Source organism: Labrus mixtus, chromosome 16 (genome assembly GCF_963584025.1).
Source record: "Labrus mixtus chromosome 16, fLabMix1.1, whole genome shotgun sequence".
Lineage (NCBI taxonomy): Eukaryota > Metazoa > Chordata > Actinopteri > Labriformes > Labridae > Labrus > Labrus mixtus.
Window position 1 is genome coordinate 21,229,266 of NC_083627.1, and position 26,436 is coordinate 21,255,701.

At 40.2% G+C, this 26,436-nt stretch overlaps 1 protein-coding gene across 1 annotated transcript; it reads right to left on the minus strand.

Moving 5' to 3' along the window:
* Positions 1–9,200: 9,200 nt before the first annotated feature.
* Positions 9,201–24,650, minus strand: snx27a (sorting nexin 27a). Its single transcript, XM_061060371.1, has 13 exons — positions 24,229–24,650; positions 20,838–21,063; positions 20,470–20,662; positions 20,032–20,096; positions 19,356–19,460; positions 19,176–19,254; positions 18,710–18,873; positions 17,220–17,309; positions 15,200–15,349; positions 14,899–15,027; positions 14,536–14,595; positions 14,329–14,377; positions 9,201–13,393 (listed from the first exon to the last, which is right to left on the minus strand). The coding sequence occupies exons 1-13, from the start codon at positions 24,534–24,536 to the stop codon at positions 13,323–13,325; spliced, it is 1,689 nt and encodes a 562-aa protein (XP_060916354.1). The 5' UTR covers positions 24,537–24,650; the 3' UTR covers positions 9,201–13,322.
* Between the last annotated feature and the right edge of the window lie 1,786 nt (positions 24,651–26,436).

The following is a 26,436-nucleotide window of genomic DNA, read 5'->3' on the forward strand; positions in this document are numbered from 1 at the left end:
TGATAAGTTCTAAAAGGAAAAATCAAGAAAAGACTATCAGTGTAATGAAACTTCTGGTAAGAAAGATCCTAAAGCAAGGGAGAGTAAGAGAGTAAGAGAGAGAAAGAGACAGGCATTAGATAGGGCTAGATAAATAAAACAGACTTTTGGCTGTTTTATTTTCTCAAGCAGGGAAGGCAGTCCTTCACTCCCACATGTCGAGAAAAGACTGCATCGTTTAAAGTGATGTGAGGAGGAGAGCCTGGGCAGAAAAGAAAGAGACTTTTACAAGGACAGAAGACAAAGGGCGGCTCAGAAGGAATGACTCTTCATCCCTCTTGACAATGTTTAAAGTTGTGAACTTGGATATTAAAAAAAGCCGACTGAAGATCAGGAATGCTGCAGCAGAGAGGAAAAGGATCTCATCTCTCATTCTATCACATTCATCTAATGACCGTCAAATTGAAAAGACCTTGGATAATCTTTAAGACTAATCAGCTTTTAAAAGATGAAGTCCTCCTCTGCTCACACACCACTTTAAATGTCCCAGGCCTTATCTCTTTCAGATGATTGCCAATCTGCAACAATCAGCAGAGATCAAAAGCTGCACAGTGTGCTGTGCTTATCACCACGAGAAACTGAATTAACTGGTCATCAACGATGCAAAGGCCAGAAGCTGCAACCACAGTGAAGGCTTGAACCAATTATTACTCATTGAACCTAACTGTATCCGGCAGGTCCTGAGAGACCTAAAGATCTCACTGGATTTCATACTTAAGGTTTAAACACTGAAATGGGGCGTGTTTAATAGAACATGAGAGGCACAAAAAAGGGAGGAGATCATTTAAAAAAAGAATCTGGATGGAGAAGCAAAATCCCATCAAAGTGCTGTCTGTTTTTATGAGTGATTTCACATCTTAAATGAAGCACTAGACTTCAATAGAGCTGTTTTTCCTTGGGTGTGACCTCAGTCTCTAATGGGCTGATTTAGAAGGTTTACATTTATAGTTTAAACTTCATCAGAAGAGCATCTGAACAAAAATGGAAACCACTAAGTCAAATTGGTCTTAATTAATTTGGGTTTGGTTGAATTGAACTCAGACAACATAAACAGCTGTCTTGTGTCTCTGCTGCAGCTCCAATGAATGCATGGTTAGCCCAGCTTAGCTCGACTAAAATGTGTCAAATTTAAATCCTCAAATGTCCTGCAGGATGATTGTCCCACCGTAACAAATTCAAGTTGTATTGCAAATAAGCCATTAGCGATCAACAGAGATCGGCTTACTGTCCACAACCTTTACGGTGAAGAGCTGCATGAGTTCTGCCTGAGATCTATGCAGTAGTCTTATAGCACTCTTTACATTTTCCACATTGAGGCGCTGGTATAGCTGAGTTGGTAGAGTAGGTGCCCCATGATTGCAGGTACAACGCCTGATCCTGACATTCTTTAGTGCATGTCATCCTCGACTTCCTGTCTCTCTAAAGCTGCTCTATCAAAATAAAGCCCCAAAAAAACAATCCTTAAAAAAAGTCCACATTGTGTTCATCATATTTACATGGCAGGCTTTGCTGATTGATCTCAGATGCTGGCATGATGTCATACACACTATACAAAACTCTTATCATTGATCAGTTATTGTAAAGTCAATAGACTGTAGAATCTGCAGGGATATCGGGACATTATTCAAGTTCAAACAATGTATTTGATTGTCGGTACAGTTAGACAACAGTTAGCATTAGCATTTAGCCACACTTCATGCTGTAGCTAACAGACTCTCCGTTTGAAGTGAGTAGATTATAACACTATAAGAGCGATCCACCTGCCTACCCTGAGCATGACGTCCCAGGACAATGACACATTTTACAACAAGTCTACATCTTTAGAGCTCCATATAGAGTGAATTAATGAGTATACAGTCAAATAGTTCAAAACTAACTCATTCAAAATACCTATAAGCCACAGAATGCAGCAGGAAAGTGTACCCTTAACATTTTTTCTCAGTATAAACGCTGAGTCTCTCTGTGCTTCACTGATTCACAGCTAGCGTCACACTCTCTTCAGAATTCAGAACCATGTGGTAACAGCTTCGGGGCACGGCTAGTGACAGTGAAAATAAAGAAATATCAGGAGAAAAACAGTCCTTCCAATGTGATTTTCTGCAGGCTATTTGGAAAACAGTACCCTTAGTTAGATTGTTGTGTACGTCTTACACAGCCCACATGAGTCTTTTTGTCATAGAAAACAAAACTGGAGAGAAACATGACTGTATTGTGCACCTCTATAGTGAATTTCTTTGCATTTTTGTGGCAGATGATTGTGAATTGAGCGAAGTAAGATACTTATTTAACCATGCATTCAATCTGTAAGCAGAGACAAACAGATGTTAGTCCTCAGTCTGCCTGACTGTATGAGGAGAAAATACTAACAACCAAACAACAGAGAACAGGATAAGGCTGGATTTAATCTTTATTTTTTACATTGTCTGCAAATCCCATGAAAAAAAAAGCAAAACCTATGATGTGAAGTTTTTCAGTCCTTTTCTACACTGTATGTGGAACACATTCAAATACCCATGTGTTCCCGATAAAGACATTATCCTTATAATTGGGCTAGAAATACATGTTTAAAAAAACACAGCTGGACATTGCCTGGATTTGTAGTTCATGACAAACATTTGAAAACATAGTATTTGAGACCAGTTTCAGGTGTGGATTAAAACATGTATGGTGATTTACCAAGGTTTTTTTTTTTTTTTTTTTTTTTTTACAAACAAGAGTTCCCATTTTAATGTTATCATGAATGTAACCCAGTAACAATTTGGCTCATGCAAGTTTATAGTTTTTGAAAATGAATCCATGTTGATAGGGCAGTGATGTGAGACTGTGCATATTAACACAGACAGATCTCACTCCTCTTCTGTCATCTGCTCTTTATTGTCACATATCAGCCTCTAGCTCTTTCCTCCAGCCTCAAGCTAGCACCTACATGTTGGAAAGGATACGTTTGGACATAAACTTTGCTTTGTCTTAGGATGTTTATGTGGGAGGTTTTAAAGTCAGGGTTCACCTCGCCATGTGCGAACAAGCTACAAAAACAGGTTTCTCCAGAACACTGCTTTAATAAGGCACCATATACTGTAGGTGCATTCTGAGCCAGAGACGACAGTGTTTGGTTTATTGAACTACAAACTATCCAGAGCCTTTTCTCCCTTTGTGTTGAATTAAGATTATGATCTGCCTGACCTTCGTCCAGCACATTTACAGTGCAGAGTAGAAACGACTAAAGCACATGAAGAAGTCGTGTTAGGGTTCTGATTGAGGAGAAATTCTTGTTTGATCACTATACATGTTGTTGTGATCTTCATGGGACTTGATGACAATTAGAAAATTCAAACAACTGGTAGCTTAATTCATTCAACATATAAAGAGTCAATAGGACTGAACACATGTTTCCTGATCTAGTGTCTCTACACATTTTATTTCTCACTGTGAACTTCTCCATTAAATCTAGAGACAACTGTACGATTCATCTCTTTACCTCTCTTCATCTTCTGTCTCTTCCTCTCTTTAATGTCAACTCTCCTGACAGGTGGAAAGTAAACTTTCCTCCCCGGGTGTTTTGCCGAAGGATGTTCTCCTTCCAGCACACATACTGACACACAAAAACACTCTGTACAGAGCATTTCTCATCCTGAAAATAAAGGACTCTTTCTTTTTTTTTTATATACAACCTTTGGTCTGCACGCTATCTCTCTCTCTCTCTCTGTGTTGTCTGGTCTGACACCCAAAAAGGAGAAAAAAAATGACAGAGCGAGGGGATCAGAGAGGAGGAGGGAAAGTGCTGACGCGCAGTGGGAGCTGGACAGGGCCTTAATTGATCACTCGTTCAGGAAGGAGAGAAGAGGGAGGGATGGGGGGATGGGATGGATTTGGAGAAAGAGGAGGGGGGAAGTTAATGGAGGAAAGAGGGGGGCATACTGGGTAATTCATCGGATTTATGAGGGACAGAGTCGGGGAGAGATGGGGGCTCAGACAAGTATAACTCAGTCACAAGCATCAAATGAAAGGCCGCTGCAGTTTATCACATCACAAGGAAAATATACACTCCACAAATAAACAGAAATTAGAGACATCTTTTCATGAAAGTCCATCAAGCATGGAGGATGTGTGTGGCCTTCGCTGTCACCCGAGTCAGTATGTCAGACCGAGCAAAGAGTCAGGGGTATATTTATAGTATAAGCCGGTCCTCATTCAGCCCGGGCAAAGGCTCCCTGTTAACTCTCTTTCTCTCCGAAGGGTGAAAAATGTGCAGCGCTAGCAATCTAGCAGCACTTAGATTTACTGTGTTCACTCAGATGGAATAAAAGAAGAGCGAGAATGTGTGTGTGTGTGTGTGTGTGTGTGTGTGTGTGTTGTTGTCCATGGGGAGATAAGCTCCAGGGTTTGCATATGCATACAATCAATCAGTTGTTTTGGTTTGTTTTCTCTCACAATTCCAATTTAGTAAGAGCGCGCCGACCTGAAGGCCTTTAGATATTTTACCTCATGGCGTCACTGGAGGAGGATTAGGCCGCACACAGCTCCATGAGTGTGTAGAGGAGGCGGCTATATGTAATGCAATAAAGATGCAATCAATGCAAGAATACAAAATGAAGCAGAAACAAGACTCAGACAGAGATATGTGGAATGAAAACACAGTCAATGATCATGTACATGGCACAGTTGAAGAACATACTATTTACAACTATGTTGAAACATACTGAGATGCACACCTGTTTTCTTTTAGGGTCCCAGTGTGCACTGCTGCATGATCGCATCCCAACATCTTGCGGCTGAGGCAGATCGATGTCTTTTAATTACCAAGGGCCCAAAGCGCTGGTCGATACAGCTGACGAGAAGCAGAGAGAGAGAGAGGATGAGAGATACAGAATGTGGGGCTAACAGAAAGAGAGAGAGAGAGAGAGAGAGAGAGAGAGAGAGGTAGAGCGAGAGCGAGAGAGAGGTAGAGCGAGAGAGGGATGCTCCAGACTGTGATTGATGCTCCCTCCTCCCCAGGATCCTCCCTACAGATGTGTCGTTAGGCTTGATTAATCCTGCCGAGCCACATTCAGTCACTTTACAGACCGCTGTTTAACCAAGGCCGGCCATCGCGGTCACGAGGTTAAGTGGACACAAGGCGTCCGCCCTGAGAAACAAAAGGCCTCTTAACCAGTAAGTCAAAGGGTGGCTGATACTCTCTGAAGTGCTGGCTGCTTGCCTGTTATCCTCTGATCATGATTGGAATTAGTTTTAATTTCTTACCTTACTCGGAGAAGGATGAAATGGATTCAGTATGCCAAGTTAGGGTTCATAAAACTGGATTTATTCACAGATTTCAACTCAGGGATCAGCAAGTATTGGCAAAGGTTTAAAAGTTACTCTGGTCTTTTCAACAGGGGTACTCCACTCCTCTTTATATTTTGCTGTCATAAAATTGGGTGAGATGATCCATGTCTGTTATGATAAGGCGTTAGGAGGATTCACTTCAGGGTCTTTAGCGGTAGGAGTGGTTAGTAGGAGGAGAAGCAGGGTCAGTACTGATGACACACCTGAGGGGGTGTGTGGTGGCTCTGTCTCTGTAACCTTCATTAACAGCACCTGCGGAGGACCCGGCGGAAATTGGTTTCGAGTCGAAGAGACGCCACGAGGACGCAGAGACCTGAGAGAGTGAATCTGAAGTAACGTTTGTTTTTTCTTCTTACTGTCTGTCTGTTATTGCTTTGAATGTCTGTGTGTGTGTGTGTGTGTGTGTGTGTGTGTGTGTGTGAGAGAGAGAGTGTGTATGCGTGTGTGTCATATGTCCCTGTTTGATTTTGACCTGATCTGGGTGGGCTTGTTGGAGGAGGGAGGGGAGGAGTTACTATTATTTGTCACTATATTGAGAAATTTAAATAAAACAGTTGAAAAAAATCAGGTGAGTCACAACACACTGAAGTAAGATAACCTGACTTTGAGTCCCAAACTTTTGTTATGATTAATTCATCAACTCAGTAATTGTTTCAATGAGTGTGGGACACTTAAAAAGTGAAAGGGTTAAAGTTTCTTGAATGGAAGGATTTTCTTTTCTTTTTGTGTCATTTACAATCCAATACTGAATAAAGAGTGTTTTAGTGTTTAGAAAATAAAAGACTTAAATTGGAATTGGAATTGAAATTAGCACTTTTTTGTGATTTTACAGACTAAATGATGAAATGTGAATATAACCAGCAGAGAAATTAATAATTAATGACTTTATATGTGATTTTTCACACTTAAATGTAATAGAAATCAAGTATATCCTCTGAAAATAACTCTGTGAGTCATGAATGTCTACAATGGGTGTAACACCTGAGTCCCACTGTCTGTGATGTTTTCAGAGTTTTCAGAGTCCTATCTTCAGTTTGTTTACATCGCCAGGACGGCCGGCTGACTCCTCCCCTCACGTATAAAAGTTGTTTAATTGAGGGACTAGAGAAAAGAAGAATAACATACTGTACTCACAACAGTACTCACTCAGGTAAGTTTACATGCAGTGTGAAGATACAAGTTGAAGATACGAGTTGTTTTGGTTTCATGCTGGTGCTCAAGGGCGACCTCTGCTGGATCAAAAAATCACATATAAAGCCAATAAACTTAATTTGTAAGTTCAGCCATATGCATAAAGCTCCAAAAGCCCTTCCTATCTTGAACAATCTCCATGCAGCTATTTCTACTAGCCCATCATCTCTAGCTTGTAAAACAACTTGTTCATATCTGAATCATTATTATTTTTCTTAAAGAGAACTACGCAATCAATTCAAAAACAATATATAACCGGCTGAGTAAAACTCTTATCCCAAATGAGTTAACTAAACTTCATGTGACAAATTGGAGGAATGTCTCTTTCTCATTCAAAAGGTGAAATCAGGACAATTGTCGAATGTAATATGCTTAAATGTTATGTGATGAATCAGCTCAATGAGGTTGGAAAAGAAAGACGCAGCCAATCCAGACATCTTTTGTGGACACCATTCATTTTTAATCAGTATAATCCCACTATAAAATATGTTGAAAATCTGTAACCAAAGGCGGAAAATAAGAGACAAAAATAAAGACTCTTAAGCTGCAGAAATGGACTTGATGCAGTGTCAGAACTCAACACGTTTAAACTCTCTTCTTTAAATTATAACGAGCATAAAAAGTCTTTAGTTGCTCCTTTCTGGAGGATGTTGCAATTGAGTGCAACTCAGAGTGAAAACAAACAAACATAATCTAGGACTCCCATGCATTGAGGCTGTTAGGAGTCTTAAATTGAAACTATTTTTTGCCTTTGAATTAAACATATTTAAAACAAGTCTTTTGTTATATAACCTTACTTGAGATTCCACATCCGTCCGTCTATTCTGAGAGGCAAACGAGGAACAGACACAACAAAGCAATCTGCTTGGCACGCTGGCTAAACACACAACAAAAGAGCGACAAGGAATAAAATCCAACAGCTTAAAGACCACCAGAGCTGCTTCAGCGTGTGAGTAAGAATGGCGTGCTGGAGAGACTCCCACACTGTTTTCACTGAAGTCCAAACTCTAGTGGACATAAAGTGGACGCTGCACATTGTGTCCCTGGGGTGTATCGGCTGGGTAAACAGCCTCTTCGTGTGTCTGAGGACATTATTCCAACCTGACAGCAAAAATCGGTGGACTGTTAAGAAAAGTGTCACTTATCCCTCCTTAACCACTTTCAGTTGAGGTTTCCATTAAATCCAGTGATTCTTCTTGGGGTTAGAGGTAGCAGGGCTGTGATTTTTGTTGCTAAGTAACAAGTAAAGCTGCTATTGTTGGCTACAGACAGCGATTGAATAAATATGAAGATTATATATGGAAGAGTTTAAGTAGCCATGACAAGGATTTAAAGGGATTGAAACTAAGTCAAGAGTCACACCTGATAGATAATTGGTATTTACAGAGGATAGTTTACATTGTGAGTCAGACGGTGTCAGGTGGTGAAGTCAGGGTGGCAGTCAGCAGACAGAGCCCACGTGAGACAGCTCTAATGAGATGAGTATTTTTCACCTCAGCACTGCCAGTGCACACAGCTTTTTTATGGGCTGGGTTCCACTGGGTGCATTAAGGAGCCCTGTGTTTTTTTTGGTTTGAGTAATGCCTCACCTCCGTTTACCACAACCTCCCCTACGGACTACAACTGCTCCTTATGATCTGTGCAGAATGTGGCCCATCAAAATGCCACTTTTTCTCCTTCCTGTGCCAGAATGATGTGCCTGTGTGGACCTTTTTATTAGCCACCCTGATCCCTGCCATGGAAGCTGTTATGAACTATAATGCACTTCACACTGTGCTGCAGACTTTGAGCTGTTTTCAAGCAGGAAATGTGGTTTAAAAAAAAGGGAATGGGCAACAAACTACTCAGAGATGAACTACTGATGAAAAGCTGTTTGTTTGATCAATGCATTACATCCAAGAAGTAGTGACATTGTTCTCTTCTATTCATCTAAATCCTCTCTAAACGACAGAAATGGCGATTAAAGGAGTCTGAAATATTTCCTGCCAGCAAACTGTCACATCTGTTCCTCGTCATGATCAGCCCTCCTTCACTTCTCATCCAGCAGACACTCTTGGAGCGGGGAGAGAAAAACAAAAAAACATTGCTGTCAAACTGACTTCAGCTCCTTGTGCTGAACTTCACATTCTCCATCAGCGATTGGATAAGACCTGCATTTGCATAAATACCTCCCACACATGCACAATTTACAGAAGCTTTTGTCTCGGAGTGCGAGGGCGTTCGAAGTCGACCTCAGACTGAATGAGTTGCTGGAATGAGGCTCCGTCATCACCTTCGCTTGGCAGCTCTGAAAGAAACACTTAGTAAAGGTATTTTTGCACTGCTGTATGATTCATTCACATTTAAAGACATTTAAAGCTTTTTAATGTACGACTGTCTTTTCCACTCATGAAGATAACAAGTCCCCGGTGAGCACGGCCGGCCTCTCTCTTTAAAGGAGGACAGTCTTTGACATTGGCCGGGTCCCTGTAGAAAGGAAGAGAATCCATACATTGATAAACACAACCATAGTACCTTATCATTTAACAGCTGTTTAAAAGCCTCCTGGAAGCGTACTGAGACTCCAGCCAATAAACAGAAAAAAGATAAAAGAGTCAGAGGTTCCCTTTTATATCCTGAAGGGTAAATAAATGCAGACCGACAGCTTTTCTTTCCCAATATATAACTTTATTTAAAATATTGTTACAATTTATTACTCTACACAACATTTTCAAACTTTTTTTTTTCTGTTTTATATCGGTTAGTAAACCTTCATGTTTGTTTTTAGATATAAAACTCTCCATTTTGTAGCCTAGTTCTGAATCAGGTGTTATTGAACATCTTTAAACAGCTTGTTTTATTGTTTACTTTGCTAATCCTCTGTACAGCCGGTGCCCTGCACAGAATCAGTGATCGAAGGTGGCTCCAGCGGTGTACTCTATCATTTCCCCAAAGATTTATAATTTCTGCTTAAATAAATAAAAGTTTTGAGTCGGAGGAACAAGAGTGCATTTTGTCCAAGAGATACTCTCTTTTTTATTTTTAAAACAACTATTTACAGGTTATGCTGAAGACAGATAAACAAGGCTTAGTTAATTAATGTCACTGCCTAATTGCTATGGAAACAAAGCCCTGTGTTTCTAAGCAATGAACAGAAGTTAATGACACGAAGGCTAACACTTTTTCAAACAAACACTTACATCCAACCCTCATGTTAGTCAGAGGCAGGACATGGCAGCTGAGACGGGAAAGCCAGCAGCGAATGCCCTCCCAGACAGACGCTTGAGATCATCCAACATCGACTCCACACATAAGTGCAGATGATGAGACAAACGTAGGCGGTTCAGACAAAACCAACAGAGTCAAAGGAGAGAGACCGACTGAGCCGCCTCACAATGCTGCTCCAAACCCTGAGCCTGAAACGCTGTCCAATTCAAAACGTCGTTGACAATATCTGCCACTGAACGATGTTAGGGGAAAATCAGTGCCAATTTGGCACGAGACTCAGAAAATGTATATGTTGCTATAGCAACAGCTCGAATCAGGCGAGCATTTTAGTGGCAGTTGTGATGAACACAACTTTTTCTGAGCGTCATGTGCAGTCCACACGTGGATATCTGTGTGCTGCACTCTCTGACATTCTGTTTACGTGTTAAGTCATGTGTGAAATTCAATCCTTTTTTTACATAATCATTCACTTACAAGCCAAGACTGTCCAGCATCTCAAACAATAAACACAGATGGCCCACAGCACAGCGTACACAACAAACAAACACTGGCCAACCGTACAAAAAAAAACGTGCTTTAACATTCCTGTCATCTCTCCTCTTTCATCTCAACACTGTCACTATTTATCTCACCGATGGCCGAAACGGGCGACAGCTGACAGCCTGAGCACACCTGCTCGCGACTGAGAGCGAGTGCACAATGGCACCTGGCGCCAACAATACAAACCAAGACACAAAAATATGTATAATGAAAAAGAAAGCAGCTTTCTATAAGCCTATTCACAGCAGCATGGGCCACAGGGACAGAGAACAAACATCAAACAGTAAAAAAAACAAAAAACACTGCTTTGAATACATTATTGGGAGGGGTGAGTCAGTTTGCTGACAGGAAAAAAAGGAACAGAGGCTGCTCTGAGCCTGTCGAGCCAACGCGGTGCTGCCACGGCAACCACATCCCCCCCCCTCTGTGATGATGGGAGACCAACCTGGAGAGAGTAAGAGCAGAGGACAGACAAGCCGACACACACAACTCACACACAACCTCTTTCTGTGTCTTCCTCAGCATCCTAAAAAAAATATCAACATGGTTGAATGGCTCCAATTCTAATGTCATCCATCTTTGAATTGGCTATTACTTCAGCTGTCAAAATGACCATCCAGCAATCAGCACGCTGCAATTTGTTTCTCAATCCAGCCATCCACACAACATGCTGCTACTGAGGAGCATGTCTCGCTGTATGTCGTTGTATGATTCAGCCGTGTGCACAGAGGCAACAACTGGATGACAAATGACAACATTATTTGATCTTTCATTTAACGATGTTGTCAAGCCATATCACAGAGTGGCAGGGAGACAGGGATGTGTGTGTGTGTGAGGGGCTGTGCTTGTTTACTAGACAATAGAAGACAACTCCCATTTGTCTCCATCTGTCTGGCATCTTCACTGCTACCGACTCAAAATATCATCTTCATTTGCCGGCTCTCACAACGACAGCTCATCACACGCGACCAATCACAGCCTGAGAGCTTATCAGCAATGTCAACGATAAACACAGAGGACACACACACACGCACACACGCACACACACGCACGCACACACACGCACACGCACACACACACGCTCCAAGGTAAAAGAAGCCAATTATGACTAAACCTAGGCATGAATTAAACATTTAATTGAACCTGATAGCTGAGCTGAACGGTAGGAAAAAAAAAAAATCATTTAACAATGTGAAACTTGAACTTGTGCTCTCGAAGTCAGTCAAATAAAATAAACCTTCACTCTCTGTTTCAGGCTTTGGGTCGATGCCAGAAGGCGAGTGAAGCACAAGAATGAGTCAGTAATGAACCTGCCAAGTTGTAGCCCTTAGTGGGATAAACAAAACTCTACTGTGCTCAGTAGTCACAACACACATGCGCACAATGTCTCAATTCAGAAGCACTTTGTTTTTTATCAGCATGTCAACATGCTTTTCTTTGCACTGAAAGTGTGAAAAAAATGTTTTTCACTCTGCAGAAATAAAGAAATATATCCGTGTGAAAAACACAACTGAACTGCGAAAGTCTGTAAATGATAAATCTGTCAAATGATCATGTTATAACACACACAACTAATACTGTAGTTTAATGGTTGCAATGACACAAAGGCAGCTGCATGCATTGCTATGTATGCTGATGGTTGCAGTCACAAAACTTTATGCACCACCTACTCTCTGTACAACACACACACACACACACACACACACACACCATCTGTCCTTGCGAAGTGGTTACTGCACAACCTGCAGAGGAGTGATACTTTTGGGTGAGTTACAGAGCCCCGGGGATCACTCTTTAAGAAGCTCTGAGAGGATTTCTGTCCTGCTCTTGATCCAACGACCAAATCTGTCCGACCCTCTGCTGCCCTCTCCTGCCCGCTCAGGAGACTGCAACTTCATACTCTCCTGTCCTTATATCCACAATCTGTTGGACATATCTCCCATGTGTGCCATGTTTAAATCATCAACGATATGGCCCATCAACCTTTTCTTAAGGAGATCATCTCTGCGCAGCGTCGAGCCTGAGAAAGCCCTGACTTCCAACTCTGCAAAATCACCACAATAAAACACTTGTGATGGGGATAAATACACATACTGACATTAATGGCAGACTGCCAAGAGACGTCGTTGTGAAGCTGCGTGGGTTGAACAAGAAGACAAGGTGAAAAATGGAGATTGGTTAGAGCTGCTTTGATGCAATTCAGTTAGTGTTTCACTGTGTTAGATCAAGAAACCCATTTTTATAGCTCTTATATTAATCTATATTTTATCAGAAGTAATAATGTTATGAACCCCCCTCCCACACGTCAGTTTTCAGTAAGTTACACATTTGTTGTTCCTGTTTTTCTGACAGACAGAACCCTTCCTGGTCAGATATTTCTTTAACAATAATTTTTGTGTTAATGTCCGTCTTCGGCATAAAGCACGATTCTGCTTTCTTCCTTCATCACTTACGTTAAAGAAGGGAAATGCGTATTTTTCAGTATCCCTCCATTCTTGTTTTCATCTCTACTCAGTTCAGCAGACGAGGGTCCCACTGAGGGCTTTGGACCGAGCCGGTCGTGTTGGGAGAACTGGCCGTCACAATGCGATCCCGCATTGCAGCTCCTCTTCAACGAGATGCTCCCTTTGCGCAAACGCTGCCCCAGTGCTATGTTGACCCCTGACCCCTCACACATTGTGTGTGCGTGAGTTACATCTCAACCAGTGGAGAGAGAGACTCGTGTCCTGCCCCCCCACATCACAGGGCGAAAACAACAGACGCTATGGAGATCTAGAAAATGACATTGAAGTTGGCTTTTGTTTGTTTTCCTTCATTGCTCTTCTTGCTGTGTGTCCCTGGGGTTTGTTTAGTGTGACTATTCCAGTCTCCAAAATCATATCACTTCCAGTTTGTTTCTGAGGCGTGCATCGCCTCAGTCCGTCATTCAGTTTTCTGTGTTTGTCGATGGGCGCTCTCTGGGGGTGGCTGTGATAATGCAAGTGGACCAGTTCTAGTTTGAGTGGTGAGAAATGCTTTTTTTAGGAAGTTGCGATCTCTCCTCCTAGGTGGCGCCATCCCTTCTGCTGTGTCTCCAGAGGGGGCAGATACTCTGCAACACAGAGAGACAGTTCAGGTCTGAAAGACTGGATTTTTCTCCTGCGTGTCATGTGACTTATGAAAATGCTGCCTCAACAAAACACAGACCATTCAGTGTCTCAGCAACACAGTCACTATAAACCTTCCCTGAACTACCCTCCAGTTAGTTAACTATAAATCCCTTATCTAGATGTTCTTAACCCTTTCAGCTTCCCCTCGGCTCTTCTTTATTTGTTCCTGTAACACCAAAAGGTGCTCCATCGCCCTCGTGACAGCAGTTGCTCGTCCACATACTTGTACAGCTGGTCTCGTGTTGTCTCACATGGGGCCAAACAGTTTCAACATCCCTCCAGGAGATGGCTCTGATAACAAGTCATGTGTCTATCCATGCTTCTTTACTGAATACTTTACTAAAGTATCTCGACAGCAGAGGAACTTACTCTCCGCTGAGTTGTTAAGTACACTAAGGCGCTCTGGTGAATTGTCTATAAAATGCAGCTTCCCCCCTTGACTTTGTTCAGTTCCTTAAAAATGCAGTAAAGAGATAATAAAACAATACAAGCGCATCTGAATTGCATCAATGTTAGTGCTGGACCTAATTTGATGACACTGAACTAAAGTTATGAATGCGTCAAATTTTCACATTTATTTCAGCCTTTAATTCAGAGATATAAAAGAAGCGGGGCACACTTAAAAATCCTCTCCCTGTCCTTACCCTTTCAGTTTACGTCAGTTAGGGAATTTGCATAATTCATGCTGCTTGATAGGTTCTGTCATTCACATCAGCAGTCAGTACCTCATCTGAATACATATTTCTTTATGACTTGCCCTAGATGAAATCAAGGCTCCCACTCTTCAGTGCTTGCTCTACTGTGATAAAAAGCCTGCCAGCTCTTGTATTTAGGACAAAACGTACATAACAAAAAAAAAAAAAGGATTAGAGCTTACCATTGTTGCTGCAGTTTTTGTTGTCTTTGTCAGACGCCTCTTCCTCAACCTGACATATAATAAATACATCAATAAGCAAAAGTGATACAAATGGAAAAGGTTTCACAACAGTTTAAAAATAAAATAGGTGGCTTATTGTTTTGTATTTCTAGCTTGTCATTGCATCATGTTCTTCCCAGAATGAAAGAGGAAAGGAGTGGTCCTTACCTGTTTCCTCCACTTCAGCTCACAAAAGACCCGCTCAAAGCACTCATGCATGTAGTTAAACTAAGAGGGAAACAGCAGAGAGGAAAGTTATTCAGCCTTTGATTCAACAAAATCAGCACAATTACAAAGAAAAGTCACTGTGACAAGTTACACATGTATTCACTGTATTTGCCTCTTCTAGTACTGCTTTGATACCATGAGCAGTAAAGTAAGTTGTATTATAAGGTTTAAATGTAACTTAAAGTCCGCTTGTATTTTTTGAATCTGAGCATCAAACACTCTGTAAGAGTAAATTCTGTTTTAATGAATAAATGGACAAATACAGAACATGACAACCAGCTGTGCCGGTGTGTGTACTCTTACGTATGGAGTGAAGATCTTGACCCAGCGAGGTTTCTTTTCTCCTCTTGCATACTCAAAACAGAAAGCCATCCCCTCCTCGTCTGTGTCCCAGCGCTGCATCTCCCCCCACTCGAAAGCGATCACCTGGTTCTGAGGGAGAGAACGACGGTTTCATTCACTAAATTAAATATCCATTGAGTTATCAATAAAGTCAAACTATCCTTTTTTTACTAACTGGGACAAACAAAAAGTTTAAAGCTGTGTCCTTAAATAGTTCTGCATGTTGGCACTTTTTGTTCAACTGAAGCAGACAGACAGTCACCTCGAGCGTGCCGTCCTCAGTACAAGCGTGCAGCTTGAAGTGATGGATGCTGATGGCTGTGATAACGTGTCCCTTCCTCCTGGAGTCACAGGAGCAGTGGGGGAACGCCACCTCATTGTAGCCCTCACATGTCCGCAACAGACTCAGGTACTAACAGACGGGAAGAAAAATACACACATCGGTCTCTTACACTGGAAGAAAACAAGTGTTATCAGTCTAAACAAGATTAGCTCAACATCTTGTGCTTCAGTCCAATAAAGCAACAGTTCAAGCAGTGAGCCACGACTACATAATAATACAAATAAAGGCACATTATTGAAAATATTGAGATTGTAATAAATGCAATAAAAGAGTTACGACAGCCTAAGGTCAGCCTCTTTTTCTTTTCTTCATCTTGAATTATTCTCTACATTCTACTGAAAACCATAAAAACCTCAAAAGTATACAGGTTACCTTCAGAAAGGCCCCCGAGACGGCTGCTTTATTTAGCATATTTTGTTTCAAACTAAAGAGAATGAGGACAGGGCAATATGTAAGAGGCTATTTCCTGTGGTGTATTAAACCTCGTCTGGTTCTCTAAGAGGCTATTTCCTGTGGTGTATTAAACCTCGTCTGGTTCTCTAGTGTATGTGTGAGTGATAAAGTATAAACCACAGTGTGTGTGTTTGTGAAAATATACGAAATGTGACCCTTGCAGTGACAACATTGAATCGTTGATGTTGTAGCCTCTTTCTCTTTGCAATGGGAGCACCACTTATTTACACGTAGCTTACCGCTCTGCACTCTGCATGCTTAGCATTTTTTTCTGGTCCTTGTGATTTAATTTTTTTTTTAAACATTCCATTGATTGCTGTGCTCGTCACTGTCACATTGAATCGCTCTACACTTACTAGATGCTTTAGCTCTGATAAATCACTCTGTGACTCAAATTCATTTTCAGAAGACTGCCTGACCCTTCTAGCTGTGAGAAATGATCCTTTGAAGGAGACATAGCTGTAAGCTGGCCTCATTAAAGAATACATGTTCAGGGTTTTAGCAGAAACATTTTATGCGTATATGTACCAAGAGTTAGAATTTGGATCACATTATTTTTGTATTAAAAAGGTGCACAGCTGTGATAACTACTCCATCCTTATACATTCTTTAACAATGCAATATGGAAAAAACACACAGTCCTGTACTTTCTTAAAGCACCTTCTGACTTACAGAAACTTTGAATCAGTCTGGCTTTTATATAGTGCTTTATATAAATTCAAATCTTAACATTATTGTATTGCCTTTTTTATCCTACTACAATTTAAAATATTCTTCTCCTATGTATTTAATATCTTATTGCTTTTATGTGTCATATTTTATTTTTTCATTTTTATACATATTTTTTCATTCTTATTGGTGTGCATTAGTCTCTCGATGATTTTATAAACTACTTTCTCGTCAATAACTTTTCTGCACTCTTGTAAAGCACTTTGGACTGCAATTTCATTTGTCTGAAAGGTGCTATATAAATAAAGTTTGATTGATTTTAAGATGCACTAGTCGAGGATGTACAGATCCTCCCCCTGGTTCTTCTCAGTCTCTGGTCATAATGAAGTTAACAAAGTGTAATGTTTGCCATGAACATTTCTAATATCACATGCTGACCATATTCAGAGCAACATGATCAATCAGGTTCATGTAAACAAGTGTTGCTTTATGCTAATTGTTCCAAGGTTTCCCTTTCATTTAAATCTTCTGGTAGCTAAATAGTAGTGAATGTAGTTACTCAATGAAACTCGCACACGTGCCACTTTCACTTAATGTTCTACAAACATCAATACAAACTCAATGGCTTTATCTCGAGTGAAACCAGGCCTCTGTGGTCTTCACCATAGAGGGTGGATTTTTTTTTTTTTCTCTGTGTGAAAGGGTTTCTGACTTTTCTGTCCATTTGGTAACGTTTTGGTGATGGCTCTGGTCAGCAGGCAAAAAGTGGAGTCGCCCAAACCCCCTCTGTGAACAAAGACTGGTCTGTGGGACTGACCGTGGCCATCTTGCGCTGCTCTGCCAGCTTCTGCAGCTGGTAGGATTTGTCCTCCGTTTTTATGAATCCCTTCTTCACATCTTCCAACGCCTGGACGGACAGGGGGTGGCGTGGGTGGGGAGGGGGGGTTGGGTGGACAAGTAGAGATAAAACACCATTTATTATTTGAGGTCGAAGAACAAAATGGATCATCCATTAAAAACATCAAAAGATATCAAACCATCGGTTACCAACTAGAACCAAAAACCAAATCTTTAAAATTCGGATTCTATAATCAATATTTTCACACTAACCATTTATCTGATACGATTTTGACAATGTAAATAGGTCAGTTGAAGTGATGAACCTATAAAGAATTTAAAAAATCTGCAGCTTTTTAGCTTTGCAGCTCTTTGTAGGACCTTGGCTTTGGAAAGTTCAAGAGCGTTTTGCATTAGAGGATTTATTTTTCCAGTTCATGCTTTAAACTTTGTGGGATAATAGCCCAGGCTTGTAGAATGTCTTGTTTCCCTGGTTACCTGATTTAGTGTATGAGCTGTGACATTTAAAAGCACCAGAGTTGTTCGTTTTTCATTCAGAGTGCCATATGTAGAACTTCCTGATTCATGCGTGTTATTTTGCTTAGGATGTGACTCAAGATAGATTACAGTTGTAGGGAAAGTTCCAGTTCAGACCTCAGTGTAGTGTAGAAACCTGCAGCAACTTGCAATGCCTCGGCCTTTAGTGATCTGAAGTCCGCAAGCTAACTTGAATACGTTTAGATGACACTCAGTACTTTTTAATTACAGTTTTGTTTTTTGTAGATTGTTATAATTTGTGTTGTCTTAAGTATATATGACAGTAGTGATAGTCACTGACTTGATACAGTTTTTAATACAGCTCCAAAAAAGCTGAAACATAAAAACACTGACAAGAATTTCCAACAACAGAACACAAATGAGGCTAGTGCAAATGTATGGCTTGAAGTTGAGACAGGAGAACTCCTTATCTCTCCTTATGTCTCTTTATGTTCGGCTATTCTTGGAGCAGTCCTGTCTTTCTTCCATCCAGTGACAGTCATGGTGTTTTGATACCAGCCAGTGGTGATATCGTGCACTAGTCAGAGACACCATCAGACCACCAACATTGATTCTAGGTAAGAACAGCCAGGTTACACCCCTGCAACTTCTCCCTGCAATTTTCTAAAAGGGTTTAATCTTTCCACAAATCTTTGTTTTGGAGCTGGCCTAAAGGGACTCACTTTGTGTTCTGGATCTGAGACGGGTATGAGGAGTTAGGGGACAGTAAATTAAAGTAAAAGTAAAACAGTAAATTTACTTGATTATGGCTGAAATTATCCAGCAAAAAGTGCTGACATCTCTGACAAGTCTGAACTGTTTTAATACGGTAAGGATAAGATAAAGTCTGGAAGAAAAAAAAAAAAAAAGGATGACATTTTCTGCTGAGCTCCTATAAGTTCATGGCAAGTGGGATTCAATTATTGTTATTACCTGGTGAAAGCAGTAGTGCAGTGCCAGCGGGTTGTCTCTTAGCAACTCCTCCTCCTGGAAGCTGAACAGCCATTTGCGGAGCGCCAGGCAAGTCCCCGGCACTGCCGACGTGTAATTCTGCACATAAAGCTTGTGGGGAAACTCGTTTGGTGCCAGCTTCCGTACTGGAACAAATTATAGAAAGAGAGCGAGGGATGAAAAGAAGGTTAAGTGTCTGTTTCATCATTTAAAAAAATCCCCGCCTGTACCAAATTATCTGCCCTTGCTGTCCAAAACTGCACACACAACCCGAGGTCCACTGATATTAACTCAACAGATTTAGTGAGACGGGTTTTTATTATGACAATTAGTGGTCATATGATGCATCATCCCCAAAAGGGTTTATTTTTATTTTAATGTACCACATGAGTGTATGTGAGACTGCTCAGGGGCTTTTCAAGCTAAACACATAAAAGTCGGTCCTTACCGAAGGAGTGGTTGATGACTTCAAAAAGGGCAAAGTAGCTCGCCATAATACTGTCCATTCCAACCTTCAACACTAATGCCTGCAGGAGGAGCAATACAGAGTCAGTCATATTTGTAAATTCTGCACCCTTAGAATACCATGGTTTGACTTTTCAACACTTATTCCAACACGTGTTCCTACCTGGTACACCTGGTCTGTGGTGCCGTTCTTGCGGACTCTGACAGAGATGGTGGTCTTGTCTGGCAGGGCTATCCGCAGTTCTACATCGGTCACTCCGTTGTAGTTCTGCACAGCCAAACAACACATAAAGAGAACAGCTGTTAAGCCACATTAACTCATGTGTGGATTAACAAGGGTGTGTGACGGCTTGTATGTACGCGTTTGCTCTGAATGACTGGAAAGTACTTCTGGATTAAAACAAACAAAACACTACGTAACAAACGAGAACTCCTCTCCCTTAGAAGTCCTAATCCTTCTCAAGTGCTGGATCACTTCAGTAGTATTTGTCTCAGCTAGTGTTATTTCTCAGAACACTAGAAAGGCAACGCAATTAGTGTTTGATTGTTTTGGCTCTCCTGTTTGAGTAGTCATGATGGGCCGAAAGCTTCATTCAAGTTTTTAAATTCAGCTGCTCTAACTGCTGATGCTTGTTTGTAGCCAATAGATGACTTTGTTTACAGTGGAGGAAGTCAAACGGATTTGTTCATTATTTCATCATGCGATTTTGATTACACCAAATCAGCCTCACTATGCTCCCAATCAGATACAAACTTTGAGATAAATACTCCCTCTATTACTCAACAAGGCTCAGGATAATGATTCGGTCCCTATCAGAATAATAAAAGGAGCTGCATACCTCATCCGATTCAGAGAGAAACTCCTGCATGATGTCACTCTCCCCGATCACACGCACAGAGCAGACTAGAGACAATACAGAACACAGACAGATGCAGAGATAGAGAGGTGGTTATAGTAAATAAATCAATAAACAAAAGGACAGCCTTGGGTCACATTGCCTGAACTCTGTATTTAAATTCAGTGTTTGATTGTATGTTGAACATTTTTATACAGCTAATGCCTGGTCTATTTTCTGTTTCAACATCATTATGTCTTCATGCATTTAATTTACTCTTCATTTGGTATGTTTTGAAGGGATATGATTTTTTCAAAATATATGTCATACTTGAAGGTCAGCCTTGAAAATAGAGTTTTTAACAGCTTAGTTACGACAAAGATTTTTGTCTTTGACCGTTACAAAAATCTAAGCAAAAGTGACTTCTCAAAATCAGCTTACCTCGCTCCAGATATTCCTCCAGACCTCTACGACGAGCGTCCAGCTGTTGCTCGGACAGGGAGAAGGGCCATTTACCGGGAAGTTTTGGGAAGTTGAAGTTTGAAAACTCCCTCTTTAGGTTCTGCTGAAGGATTGAGAACTCTCTGTAGCGCTTTGAGCACAGCTGTCTGCCTGACATGTACACATTGTACACCTGAGGCACCAAGACAAAGACAGAACAGACATGTCTATGAGCACTGAGGAGAGGTAACAAAGGGTTTACAAGCAAAGAATTATGGAATTTTTCAAGTTCACCCTGAAAAAAAAGTTCACCATTTGCTTGTGAGGGGAAGAAAAGTTAAAGGTAAAGGTTTCATACTTGCACTCACCACAAACCTCTCGGAGTGCTGCTCTACATGTTTGTATGTGGGGATGGAAATGGGTACTGCCTGCTTGTCGCTGTAGTCGTAGTTTGGTTGGACATCCTCCCCGCCTTCCAATCCGTCAGCCTCCAGAGCTGGAACAGACAGCACAGCCAGAACGAGCTCCTTCTCCCCGGCACGGATCAGGTCCACCACCTGCTTATGGGTGGCACCTTCCACACTCACCCCATTGCTAGAGGAAGAACGACAACAAGAAAAAGGTGGAAGAAAAGGGAAGGAGAGATAAAAAGAAAGTCAGCAGAGAGAAAACAAACTATTTTTCTGATTGTTTAGCACATGATGAAATTACATTGCTACATGGGACATTTTGAATTCCTCAAACACAAAGGAAACAGTTCTGGTTTTCAGCCCTGATCAGAGCAGGATACCGTGCTGCTGTGTGAAATATTAGTAAAGAATATTTTAGTGACGCAGTTTTAAAAATATTTCAAATGCATCTCTTGTTGAGCTTATCAGAATCAGAATCAGAATCTGGGTTTATTGCCAAGTACATTTACACATACAAGGAATTTGACTTGGTGTATGTAAGGAAATAAAGCAGAACTAGCAACAACTTAAATAATACAGTATAAGAAGATATTACAATATATAAAATATAATTTAAAAATGTGAAATATAAAAAAAAAACTAAAAAAAACACAAAATGTACAAAAGGTGCAATGTAGGAGCTGTGCAGTGGACTATGAGAAAAATAAATAATCAGGGATGCAATGATAATATTTCTCTCCCGATGCGAATTTCAGAACCTTCAACTCAGGTTCAATCAAAATCTGGTGCTTTTTTGCCACATCTAATATTAACTGAGTAATCATTTTATGATAAGCTCAACCAAATTTTATGAAAAATGCAACCAAATTTGATCTCAACTCTGGAAAAATAAATTATTCATTATTATTATTATTCAGAATAATCAATTATTCAAATTATTCATTGACCACTATACAAATGAACAATACAGTTTAGCATCCTGTTAATTTCCATCACAATGTGTTGATCCTCCATTGATAGACATAATTTAAGGGGTGCTGAGTTAAAGCAACAGAGCTCTGATGTCTCCTGTTACTTTGTGGGCATGAGACACCACCCTGCTTGGCTTCGCTGAGGCCAGATGGCACGGGCATCAGGTGTCTCTGCTAATCTTCCTATGTGAAACAGCGGGATGGACATAGAAGAGGAGCGAGCCAGCAAGAGTGGTAGCATACCAGTAGGTCATTCCACTACATACCATGTATCCATATGTGATTTTTATCTGTGTTGTGTCCTGGTTCAATTAAAGCACAAATAAGTTGTATGGAGGAGACGGTAGTGGAAAACAAATTTCTAAAAAAAAAGGTGAGGACAGAGGAAGAAGTTCTGATCTCATGCTAATCTGATCCCATCAAAGTCTTATTAGACTAAACCAAAACAAAACAATGCCTGCCAGAGATGCATCTCCCTCACCATTCAACAACAAAGTAGGTTGTTCAAATGTGTATAGGTATAAGTAGGGCTGCAACTTTTGGATATAAGCCATTTACATTGATCAATATTTACATTAAATATGTTAAATGTTTATATCAAGAGCCCAAACACTGAAGAAATCATATAACAACTTAAACAGTGCCAAAGGTGAAGCCTTGCAAATGGTAAAAAACAAACTAACTAATATTAGTCTGCAGAAGATTGTGTTGGCCAAAATTATAGGTCGAAGGGTTTTTCACTGCCGGAAAGATTCAAATATTGTATTGAGCAATAGTCTAACACAGTAGCATAAAACACCTCTTGGCAGCAGGTTTATTTGACATTCAGTTTCTTTCTAAAGCTGACCTTGACAAATCTGATGTTGTAAACCAAACACTACACTGTTTAATTGCCTGATATCACCACTGAAGCTGGAATATTGCCTTTTCTTGCTCATAAAACTTTGAAGTAAAATGCTGACAAATATACTTTGCTATGGTGTTTTCATTGAGTTGTTGTGATATGGTCAAGCTGGTTAATAAGTCACATGATAAGCACATGCCCTGTCACATGACTGAAGTCGGAGAGAAATGCAACCATGGAGTAAACTCAGGTTGGCTGAAACCTTTTTGATGCCTCAGCAAACTTGTTCCTAGTTTTTGTACTTTCTCTTCTCTCTTATTCTAAGTTTAACCTTTAGTTAAGTTAAGACAAGAACTGAAAAGCTCCAATACATGTGATAAGGATTATGCTGGCCCGCAAAAATTAATGGGCTTTGGATGTGACTTACAAATAACTTTCCATGTATTCATTTCAGCAGTTACCTTTTATTACTGCCAAGAATTACAACTATGGTGCTCATATCACGGACAGTTGAGTTTATCACTGGATGATGACCCTATTAAACATCCAGCTGCAACAGTGACTTAAGTAGGTGCTGTGAGGTCAGGATTGCTCCTAGAATTGACAGTTTTGCAGGATTATTCCTTTATCAAGAGTTGTTTACAAAATGGCAAACAATATAATAGGAATCCAAAATGTGTCATGTAAATAGTTTACAAGATTGTCTCTACATGACCAGAGAGGAAACATCCTAACACCATATAACATATAACATGTCTACACTCCTGCACTTTAACTTATAGTATCACTGATTGCACATCTCCCTATGTCAATACTGTCCATTTACAACTCTGTTTTTGCACATGTACATTTAATCTTTCATATTTAAGACGAGTAATGTTAAGTTAAATCCTGGTTGTATATATTCCCATTCTTAGTTTTGATATTTTTAGTGCTTATTTACTTTGTATTTAATATTATATTGTGTTTAGATTTGCTAATATTGTGCGTTTGGACAACCTGCTGCTGTAACGCCACAATTTCACAGTTTGGATCAATAAAGTAATTTTATTCTATATGAATTAAAGTGACAACATTGTCGTCCACTGTCTTGGGGCAGGGTCAAAACACACATCTACTATTATTATTATTATTATGCAAACGACAATACAATGCCAACAATGCTGTCAATTTAATACCTTAGTACTCACAAACCATATTGAAGTATTCAAAGCGCAAAGACGACAGCTACCTGGCTCAGTAGCGAGCTAAAGCTAATCAACATGCACAGCCTGTTCTGTCCAACTTATGTAAGCTGGTTAGCCTGATGTAGCAACATTAGCTAATGATTTGTCGGGTAATAATGTCCCTAAACTTTCCCAAATACATTTTTCGATAATTAAAATGTCACTTTTGTTGTCATAAGGGACAGGTGACGTAGCGTTACCTTCAGAATAATGGTAACTCTGCTTTATAAGCATCAAAACGGGCTGAACCGGGGCAGCTAGCTGTACATGCTAACTACCTGGCTTAGGTAGGATAGACGCTGACTTACACCTCCAGTATCCGGTCACCCTTTGATATCCCGGCTCGGTCTGCCGCTCCTCCGGGTAACACAGCGCTGACATGCTGAAGAGGAGCGTACAGTTCCCCGTTGATGCTCCGAAGCTGTCCTCCTTCGCTGACTTGACCGCGAACATTGAACCCGTAGCCCGACTCCGACTTAACGATCCTCACGGTCCGCGGACCTGACGTTACCAAAGCTGCGATCTGACCCGCGGTGCCAGAACCGACCACAGGACCGTTACGGGATGCTGAAGGTAGAGTGCTCCGAGTTTCATCATCTCCTTCTACATCCGCCATCTTTTTCCACAGGCCCTGGCCCCCCTCTTCCAGTCGGTTTCTTCTAGCAAATTCAAAACAACACTCGGGCTCTGTGTCCCTCAGCAGCGTTAGCTCCACAGACCGACTCTGTTGTTGATAACCCCGCCCCCCTCGGTAGATAACCCCGCCCCCTCGGTAGCGTCACAAGACACGGCCTCACAACGTGACCTCCCGGAGGCGTCACCGACAGTCTGCTATGTGTGCTGCCTTTCATCCTTTTATTTCTGTATCTTTCTATCATTATTATGAGTAACAGATAACCAAGTTCACCGTGTTGCTGAGTCCCTTACTTATCAGGGAAAGTCTTTAATCCATAAGTAACTTTTGTTTTTAACTTGTTATCATATTAAACATAAATCCATGATATTAACAGACAAGAGATTGTGTTGACATTACTTTAATAGGCATTTTGTAGTTTAATTTAATATACATACAAAAAGGACTTTGCCATTTTTAACAAAAGACAAAGTGCATTAAACTCTCTATATAGGGAGTAGGGAGTAGGGAATGAGTGAGTGATTTAGGACACAGCCAAAGTGTAGGCTATTAAAAGACTATTAGTTTTATTTATCTCACAAGTTTGGCTTTTTAAAGTATTATTCTCTTTTCTAAACTATTTAGGCCCTAATGATTTCCCTTAGGCTATTAATTGTACTTTATTTTATAGAGTAAGGGTTTGTATCCTAGACTGTTTATAGGCTAGCATTATTATTTACAGTCTATTGTTTGTATGTGAAAGGTGTATAGCGGAGAAAAGTTAGGAAGATTCTAAGGGCCAAAGGCTGACAGGAGCCTCAAAGAATATTACTTTTTATTTTTACTTTGGCTTCCTAAATTTTAAATTATTTTTTATTTTACATTGGGCCGTGGCAGGGCCCAAGGAGTGTGCATATGCTTATCAAAAATTCCTCAGCCAGTGATACAAAGTTATCTTAACTATTTGGAATAGTTCAAAGCAAGCTTTGACCCCATTTAAAAAGTGACTCCAAACAGAGATGTTCTTGTGCTTTGTTTTTTATGTTATCTTGCTATATCCATGCAAACAGGCATATGCAGTCAAGCTGCTGACTACAGCTTTAAGCTTCCTTCCATTTGTCAAGCACCTTAACAGCCTCTGCTTTATCTGGTCTCATGCACTACATCACTTTATTCTATCAATTTTATATCAGGATTCATACAGTTCTGGTTACTTTATTCCTGTTGTTTCTTATCCATCATTGCACTACGGTCACTTTATTTATCTCATTTTTACCTTTACAGTTATATTGTTTATATTAGTTCTGTTGTTCCATTATTCACCATGCACCTTATAACTTATCATTTAGTATTTAGCCTACTTGCACATAGCTCTGTATATATATATTTATTTCTCGTTTACTGCACATAGTTCTGTTTACATCTGTTAGTCCGATCACTGTCCACTTATATCTACTCTTTTTATATTTTGTATTTTGAAGTTAAGTTTAAGCTTTAAGTTGTATTTAAATTGACACTTTATATTTAGTTTAAAATGTTTCGTACTTGCACTGTTGTTAATTTACTGCTCTGTGTGCCTTTGAATTGCCCCCCGGGTACAAATAAAGTTTTTTGAATTTGAATTTGAATTTAAAACAGAGAGGGAAAATGTAGTATTTAGAAATAATGCAGGTTGGTATCGATATATACAATCACAAAAGAAGCTGCAAGCCACAATTTACTCTAAACGAAATCTAAACATGGAAACTCTTTTCCAAATAAAATACAAAACGTAAAAAAAAAATATTTCAGACATTTAAGTAAAGTTAAAATAAGCTTACTTTTTTGGTGATTTTTTATTGTTGTTGTGGGAATTTTCCTTTATTAGATGGGACAGTGTATATAGATGGGAATGACTTGTGTA